This window comes from Solanum tuberosum, unplaced genomic scaffold, assembly GCF_000226075.1.
Source record: "Solanum tuberosum cultivar DM 1-3 516 R44 unplaced genomic scaffold, SolTub_3.0 scf00747, whole genome shotgun sequence".
NCBI classification, from domain to species: Eukaryota; Viridiplantae; Streptophyta; class Magnoliopsida; order Solanales; family Solanaceae; genus Solanum; species Solanum tuberosum.
In genome coordinates, this window is record NW_006239677.1 from 38746 (window position 1) to 47697 (window position 8952).

General features: G+C 34.2%; 2 protein-coding genes across 2 annotated transcripts; both read left to right on the plus strand.

Moving 5' to 3' along the window:
* The first annotated feature begins 1531 nt into the window (after window positions 1–1531).
* On the plus strand, window positions 1532–2875 carry LOC102589770 (endochitinase). The gene is made up of 3 exons (XM_006367315.2): window positions 1532–1978; window positions 2066–2219; window positions 2350–2875. The coding sequence occupies exons 1-3, from the start codon at window positions 1540–1542 to the stop codon at window positions 2720–2722; spliced, it is 966 nt and encodes a 321-aa protein (XP_006367377.1). The 5' UTR covers window positions 1532–1539; the 3' UTR covers window positions 2723–2875.
* A 1947-nt stretch (window positions 2876–4822) lies between these two features.
* On the plus strand, window positions 4823–5772 carry LOC107059018 (endochitinase 1-like). Its single transcript, XM_015305386.1, has 3 exons — window positions 4823–5002; window positions 5152–5294; window positions 5601–5772. The coding sequence occupies exons 1-3, from the start codon at window positions 4823–4825 to the stop codon at window positions 5770–5772; spliced, it is 495 nt and encodes a 164-aa protein (XP_015160872.1).
* The last annotated feature ends 3180 nt before the right edge of the window (window positions 5773–8952 follow it).

Here is an 8952-nt window from a genome sequence, read left to right on the forward strand (position 1 = left end):
ATTTTTTTATCTATAAATAAAATAAAATTATATATATAATATTTACAAAATTTTACATGCCCAAATTTGAAATAAAATATATAAACATTAAAATCTATAAACTAACTAAAAATATATTAACAAAGTAGATTATAAATAATAGGATAGCTTTTTGAAATTTTGGGAAGTGTAAAAGCTACTTTTTAGAAAGTTGAAAAAGTGGGGCCCGGCGCGTGTTGAACAAAGCTTTCAACCTATTTGGTTTATATTGCCACGTAAGGCGAAAAGTGGTAAAAAATTAATTAAAAAATAAGTTCGGGGGGTAATAGGACCTTAGTAAAGGTTAAGTGTGTCTCAGGGATTTTGGGCATAAGCTGGGGGGTACTTATGCATTTTCCCTAATTAATACTTACATTGGTTATAAATAACATAAACAAGTGTATCCAATAAAATATTATTAATACACAGAGTTAATACATACATTATTTTTATCTAATTAAGTGTATCGTTGCTAATTGATACCATTTCATGGAGATAGATAATAAGAGAAAAAAAATCCAGCAACTATAGAATCCGGTCTATAATCTTGAATCAGATTCCTGAAATTTTCACAATTATTTGTAGAGTGAGTCCATTAACTTTTGATCAAAGTAGGTCATTATTAAAATCAATTCACCAAAATAGTATGTTTTTTTGAACTTTTACAAAACTAGTATAAACGTAGTGTAACGTTCTAGGTTATATTTTATTCAAAAAAATTCAATAACAAAAAGACAAAAATCTGACAGGGTAAAAATCTTTTATGACTAATATCGCCTCTGTTCTATTTCATTGTCATTTTAATATTTTCATGTCTATTAAAAAAATAAATATATATATATATATATATTTAAAATAGAGTTTATTAAGTTAAACTCAATTTAATAAAAGTATATTTATTTTCTTTTTTTTCCCTTTTATATCGTGCCACTAAGGATATAGTGGAAAATAATTATCCACTAAATTATTTTAAGATGACTTTAATAAGCTTAAGAGATACTCCATCTCTCTCAATTTATGTCAAACATTTCGTTTTTCGAAAGTCAAATAATTTAAGCTTCATTGAATATTTACGCATGAAATCTTCAACATTTTTTGAAATAAAATTTATATATTTGTAAACTACATAAAATGCTCTATAAGTCACAATAATTGACAATCCAAAATATATGAAAAATTTACGGTCAAAAAAGACTTATTTGAATCACGAAATCTAAAATGTGTCATATAAATTAAAACGAAGAGAGAAGTTAATTTAGGAGGAAAAGAGTAACAATTCAATTTTAATTTTTTAAATATTATTTTTAATAAAATAAATTTATAAACAAAGTAAGAGCCGCCGTTTACCGTTCAACGTACTCTACTGAATTAAATTCTGGATAAGACAGAGAACTGTATTTTTTGTTTTTGTAACACAACAAAGTCAGTGATCCCTCACAACCACTAATAGAGAATTCAGTGCCTATAAATACCTTCCACTTCACCACTTGTTTCCCATCACATTTTACTACTACATTCAAAATGAGGACTTCTAAATTCACTACTTTTTCTTTACTATTTTCTCTCCTTTTGCTGAGCGCTGCCTCAGCGCAGAATTGTGGTTCACAGGGCGGAGGCGCACTTTGTGCCTTGGGACTCTGTTGCAGCAAATTCGGCTGGTGTGGTAACACTAATGATCATTGTGGTTCTGGTAATTGTCAAAGTCAGTGTCCTGGTGGCGGCCCTGGTCCTGGTCCTGTTACTGGTGGGGACCTTGGAAGCGTCATCTCAAATTCCATGTTTGATCAAATGCTTAAGCATCGCAACGAAAATTCTTGTCAAGGAAAGAATAATTTCTACAGTTACAATGCCTTTATCACTGCTGCTAGGTCTTTTCCTGGCTTTGGTACAACTGGTGATATCAATGCCCGTAAAAGGGAAATTGCTGCTTTCTTTGCCCAAACCTCCCATGAAACTACAGGTATTTTAGATCGAACAATTATAATTTCATTGTGAGTCAAAAATTTAGTAATAATAATTGATTATGTACCCATTTTTATAAATACAGGAGGATGGCCTTCGGCACCTGATGGACCATTCGCATGGGGTTACTGTTTCCTTAGAGAACAAGGTAACCCGGGTGACTACTGTTCACCAAGTAGTCAATGGCCTTGTGCACCTGGAAGGAAATATTTCGGACGAGGCCCAATACAAATTTCGCAGTAAACTTCTATATATTAACAATGATTTTCATTATATTGCTATGGAGCTAGATAAATCTATTTATGCTACGACTAAATTTGATGAACTTGTAGTATCTAATTACGTGTATTTTGACTTTAATAAATACAGCAACTACAACTATGGGCCATGTGGAAGTGCCATCGGAGCGGACCTTTTAAACAATCCTGATTTAGTAGCCACAGACCCAGTCATCTCATTCAAGACAGCTCTCTGGTTCTGGATGACCACTCAATCACCAAAGCCTTCTTGCCACGATGTCATCATTGGAAGATGGAACCCATCCGCTGGTGACCGAGCAGCTAATCGTCTTCCTGGATTTGGTGTCATCACAAACATCATCAATGGTGGCCTAGAATGTGGTCGTGGTAATGACAACAGGGTACAAGATCGAATTGGGTTTTACAGGAGATATTGCGGAATTCTTGGAGTTAGTCCTGGTGACAATCTTGATTGCGGCAACCAGAGGCCTTTTGGTAGCTGATTCTATGTAGCAACTTCATTATATGTTTTGTTGTATTCTCGCACAACGCAAGGATCAACTATTAAATGAAGTTTTAATAATATGGTTGTAGTTTGATTAGGACCACGACTATAGTCGTCGTTCATTTATAAATGAAGACTTTTATCCAAGATACATATATATCAACCTCGGATTTTTCCACAAGCATTACTCTTTCCCTTCAAAAGTTCCAACTTCAAAAACCAAATCAATGTGCACGTAGTTATAATTCATTTGGTAATTGTTGGGTGTTAATGGAAAATGAAGAGTTGCGACTTTTATGAAGAATTGTGACTTTTATGAAAAGTTATGACTTTTATGAAGAGTTGTAACTTTTATGAAAAGTTGCGACTTTTATGAAAAGTTGTGACTTTTATGAAAGGTTGTGACTTTTCCAAAGGTTTGTGACCTTTCCGGTAAGGCAGAATAAAAACTTTTTCACACTACCCTTTGTTTTCTATAAATTGAGGGATTTCCTCTCATTTTAGTTGAACTAATTTTTCTGGACTTCTTCTACTACTACTAAATCTAGTATTCTAAGTGTACTTTACTGCCGTTGAGTGGTTTGCTAACACCATGGTTTTAGGTACCGATACACCGGTGAGTAAGATCGTTCTATCCTGGGAGGATATATTCCATTAACCTCGGGTATTTGAGGGGAATAATTTCCTTAAGGGGACACTGTGCATTCAGTGGGCTCGATTTTCTTCATTAAGAAAAATATTTTGTATATTGTTTCTAATCTGTTTCTAATTATATTTTCTCTACTAGTTTTAATTTTCTAGTTTTGAAAATGCTCTTTAAACTTTGTTGTTTCTTATCAAGTTCTTTAAAGTTTTTGTTCTAAGTATCTTAGAAATACAAGATGAACAACAGTAACCACTTGTACAACTTCAAAAACCAAATCAATGCTAGCTATACAAACTTGTGATGGGGGTTTTGCCCGACCCTTACACGTATACTATATCATAACACAAAAGATTATATAACCTTAGCCTCCAAGAAGGCTCCTCTCCAATGTTAGGTATATAGTAAGAATTAATGGGAAATGGAAGGAATATGAAAAGAGGAATTTGAGAGGTTCTCTTACGCTTTAGTAAAAGACATTAATTCCCTCATTGATGGCGGAAAGAAAATTTAAAGTGTTTAAATAGAGAAACACTTCTACTAGTTGTTAAAAGGGTTGGAAAGAGTGAACCCCCTCGCGTTGTCGTTGCTCAGTCGGCTTCGGCTACGACTTTGGATCGAGAGATTATTTTTTGGACAAAGTTTGTTTTAATTATTTATTTAATTATTTAAATTAAATGGCCAACATGTTTAATTATTTAAATAATTAGCTGAAACGACTCGACCCAATTCGGATCCGTGCGACCCGTGTTTAAAATGTTTTCCCGTTTTATTTGAATTTCCCACCGCTAGAGATGACTGTTCTGAAAGGTTATAACTTTTTAGGAACAATAATGACCGTCCTGGAAGGTTGCAAATTTTAATGAATGGTCGTGTGGTTTCTGAAAGGTTGCAACATTTCGGAACCAGTGCTTCTTGGCTATAAATACATGTGAATCCTCAGACTTTACACTTACGAAATTTCTGAACTTCTTCTTTTTCTTCTACACAAATTCATTATTCGTGTACTTTACTGCAGTTGAGTGGCTCGCTGACACCATTGTTTTGGGTATCAATACACAGGTGAATAGAATCGTTCTATCCTTGGAGGATATATTCCAATTCAAACCTCAAATATACTAGAGGGGAATAATTTTCTTAAGGGGACACTGTGCATTCAGTGGGCTCGAATTTCTTTCCTTTCTATTTTATACTATTGTTACAGATTCTGGTATGTTTTACAGTCATTAGTTTCTGTTAATTAATTTATGTTCTTCACTACGTGATTTAAATTTTGGAATTTACTGTTTCTGCAAAGTTTTGTTATCAGTAATATTGATTTGAAATACAGATTGAATAACATTTTGTGGTCCTGGCAATTGTCAGAACCAGTGTCCTTCTGGCCCCTCTTCTAAACTACCTACCACTAATCCCGATCCCCTTGGGGACTAGCTCAAGCAGTATCATCTCAATACCATGTTTGATCAGATGCTTAAGCATCGCAACCATAATGTCTGCCAAGGAAAGAATAATTTCTACAGTTACAATGCCTGCCGCCAGGTCTTATATCCTGGCTTTGGCACCACTGGTGACATCACTACCTGTAAAAGAGAAATTGTTGCTTTCTTTGCCCAAACTTCCCATGAAATTACTGATGTTTACATCAATTTAAATTTGATGAATTCAACTTTTAGATCGAACAATTATGTGAATCTAAAATTATATACTCCCTCTGTTCCAATTTATGTGACACATTTTGTTTTTAGTATTCCAATTTAATTGATTATGTACCCGTTAATATATAGGAGGATGGCCTACAACACCATACACATGGGGTTACTGCTTCCTTAGAAGGAAATATCCCGGGCGATTACTGTACACAAAGTAGTCAATGGCCTTGTGTTCCTAGCAAGAAATATTTCGGACGAGGCCCCATCCAACTTACAAGGTAATCTTCTATAGGTTGACAATCATACGGAGGTATCCTAATTTTTAACTGATGAACAAAAATAGAATTATAAATTTGTATGCCATAAACTATTAGTGTCTAATTATGTGTATTTTGACATTAACAAACACAACAACCTCAACTATGATGCTGACTATTATGATTATGCTTATGATAATCATCAGAATTTGGCAATTTTAAAAACCATCTGGGATTACAAGAGTAAAACTGGGATTTCCCACATCCACCCTCGCTTAAACTACTTGATTTCATCATGTATTCACTCCCAAATTTGAAAATCTCCAGGGAGAAATTAGCGAAAATGATCATAGCATTTAAGAATAATTACAATGATGCTTGGGAACTCAACGGAGATAATCCTGGGTTGGACAGGCCTGTTGATAGAGAAATTTTCAACTTGTCTATGCGATTATGGGGTGATCAGAAGGAATTTTATGATGGCTGGAAATGGAAATAGCGAAAAGTGTGATGCAGTTTAAGAGAATGTGAGAAACTGGAGCTGTTGATCCATTAATTGTGTCATTTCTTGTTTGTTTGCAACCAAGTTCGAAAAACCTTATGTGTTCCATGTATTTGGATTTGTCAAAAAATCAAAATGTTATGTTTGTTGTAACCTAGTCCTAGCAAGATCCCCGACTTTTCACTTTCTTTCAAGTGTAATAAAAACGGTTCGGATTTGTCTTTATACTTTAAAGAGTCTAACTTTTCCATTCGTTAGAAGTTTGACTCATTCATTTCATGTCCTCGGCATTTAGATTTGCCCTTATACTATAAGAGTTTGATGTATATATACCTTATATTTATTTTGTTCACAATATACATCAACATGGAAAGTCTCATGAATTCGGCAAGTTACTATACTTGAGAAAAAACAAGTCAACAAAGGCATAATACCTAAACATGACCCTTAATATAGCTTCCAACTATGACCTTTAACTTTGGGTGTCCACAAGTATACATTTAAATTTGTATAAAATTGAACAAATAGAACATTCGTCCTACATGACAACTTTGTGTCCTACATGACATCCTACGTGTATTTTGCCACGTAGGACACATGTGTCTACTTGTTCAATTTTATACAAGTTTTAAGTGTTCACTTGTACACACCCAAAGTTAAAGGGCATAGATGTCAACTAAAGTCAAGTTAAAGAGTGTGTTTGTGTATTATGCCTATTACAAATGAGAATGCAAAAATATGCCACGAAGGAAGTTGCGTTATTAAATTCAAACTTCCTTTCACAAATGCATGAATTTTAAAAAATAGATTGTTTATCTAAAGTAATGTTAAACTATTTTCTTCTTGTCTTTTCTTTCAAATCTATCTGACAACACGTGACACTTCATCACTTCTTTTTGTATTTATTGGTTTAGGGTTAAAGTTTTAGAATTTATGATTTAGAGTTTAGGGTATAGACTTGCTATTCTTATTTTTTTAGTGCGATATGATAGTGTAAAAATATATGTTATATTACCGATATATCGAAGTTAATCTAATTTAAAAATTTATCTTCTATTTAACATTTATTACATAATTATCTCATATGAAGTGTTTCTGCTAAACATTTCATATGACTTTTTTCAGTAAGTACTATTTTAGTCTGTCCCAAAAAAATGTTAGCCGAAGGAGAAGCAGTTCCTGGAAATGGAGGAATTTCATCTTCAAATCCTGAAACAGAGCTACTATGTGATGAATCATTCAGTGAAATTACGAAGGAGGGAGTAGAAGAAGAAGAAGCTATTAGCTTTGATTCGTTGAACGTAAGAGATTACGTACAGATGAAGAAGAAGAAGAAGATGCAACAGAGGCTATTTCTGATGCGAATAAAGTACCTAGAATTCAATTGATGAACAGAATGGAAATCACAATTCAGAGCAGAGTGGAAATCAAGAATCTGAAGTAACTGATGAAAAAGATGGTGGAAATGAAGAAAACAACAAAGGAGCCGAAGAATCAGAACAAAATGAAGGCCAAGAGGATGGAGAAAATGGAGATAAAGAAGAAGAGGAGAAAGAAACAGAGGGTGGAAATCAAGAAAACAACAATGGAGAAGAAGATAAAAACGAAGAAGACGAAGATGAAGAAACAGAAGAAAGAGAGGACGAAACAGAGGAAGAAGAAAAAGCGGATGAAACAGAGGAATTGCCCCAATTTTCAACAGCTGAAGAAGAAGGCGAAAAGCACGATCTGGAAGAACACAGACAGAATGTAGGAGGAGAAGATAATGTCAATCGTATAAACTCTGAACAAAATGAAGGCAACGAGGATGGAGAAAATGGTAAAAAAGAAGAAGAGGAGAGAGAAACAGAAAGCTGCTGAAAAAGGAAAAAGACCATTATTCGAAGAATCAGAACAAGATGAAGAAGAGGAACAGAAACAAGAAGCTGCTAAAAAATGGGAAAAAACATCATTGGTACCCGTCACACCAAATTTTTCATTTTATAATCAAGTATTGACTAGGCTATCCTTTTAATGCTAACTCACGCTATCAGAAATTGCAAAAGATAATTATATGGATAGTTTGTATCGATTGAAGGGAGCCTTAGTATAACGATAAGAGTTGTCGTCCTATTACTAGAAAGGCATAGGTTCAAGCCATTGGAACTACCTCTAAAATGGACCCAGTATTGTCCGGTCTTTCCTCGGATCATGTGTATAGTGAGAGAGCTTAGTGCACCGAGCACTCTTTTTTGTTTCAATTGAGATTTAAACCATTATAAAAAAAAAAGGCAAAATGGTCTGGTGGACCCTTGTACTTGTATGTGTTTGTATTGTGAATCCTTCTACTTGCTCATTTGTCATCTGAACCCCTGAAATTATTGAAACACAATATTTTAAACACTATTTTTGACTTGGCATCCTATGTGGCATCTAATTCTAGAGTGTGTGTAAAACACACCTATTAGGAGCGTGAGACCCTTGGAAAAGGGTCTAAAAGTCACATTAGGACTTTTATATAGCCATCATCTTCCTAGTTGGATGGATCTCCATTGTTGGATAGAATTTGAGGTTTTCTTGGCCTTTTATTTTTTTTATCTTTTTCCCCCAAATTTCTTCTCTATTGTTTATTATCATTATACTGCTCTCTTTATTATGAAACACCCCATTAAAGACAAACACTACTTACAAACATCTTACACTTACATTAAGCATAAAACAAAGCAAAATTTTCAAGAAAATCAATGTAGTTGACTAAAACCCAAAACCAACCAAGAAATAAATAGAAGATCAAATCCAGATTAAACAACAAATAAATTGAAAAACCTACCTAGATAAGTTGAAAATCAAACAAAAACAACAAAAAAAAAAACTCAAATAATTTTCGAGATTGACCCCTGTTTCAACATCCACCACTCAAATGACCCATGTTTTAGATCCAACCAAACACAAACTTATTGCTCTCGTCCTCTTCACCTTCTCCGACCAGAACGCCTTCATTCTCACCGCCTCCAACAAGCTTCAACCAATAACTATAAGCGAGAACCAACAACAACAACAAAAATACCAAACCAACTCCGCCAATAAGTATCGACCTTCCTAAAACCGTTAGCCCCGAACTCCGGCGAGATTGTGAACAACTAGAAACAATCAGACCCCACTATTCCTTAGGCCACCGGTCACCACCAAAACCCCAAT

Coding starts and splice junctions, on each gene's coding strand:
- LOC107059018 (XM_015305386.1), top strand. CDS start 4,823: ATGTTTGATCAGATGCTTAAGCATCGCAACCATAATGTCTGCCAAGGA. Junction 5,003..5,151: donor CTTCCCATGAAATTACTGAT/GTTTACATCAAT, acceptor GTTAATATATAG/GAGGATGGCCTACAACACCA. Junction 5,295..5,600: donor GGCCCCATCCAACTTACAAG/GTAATCTTCTAT, acceptor GAAAATCTCCAG/GGAGAAATTAGCGAAAATGA.
- LOC102589770 (XM_006367315.2), top strand. CDS start 1,540: ATGAGGACTTCTAAATTCACTACTTTTTCTTTACTATTTTCTCTCCTT. Junction 1,979..2,065: donor AACCTCCCATGAAACTACAG/GTATTTTAGATC, acceptor TTATAAATACAG/GAGGATGGCCTTCGGCACCT. Junction 2,220..2,349: donor GGCCCAATACAAATTTCGCA/GTAAACTTCTAT, acceptor TAATAAATACAG/CAACTACAACTATGGGCCAT.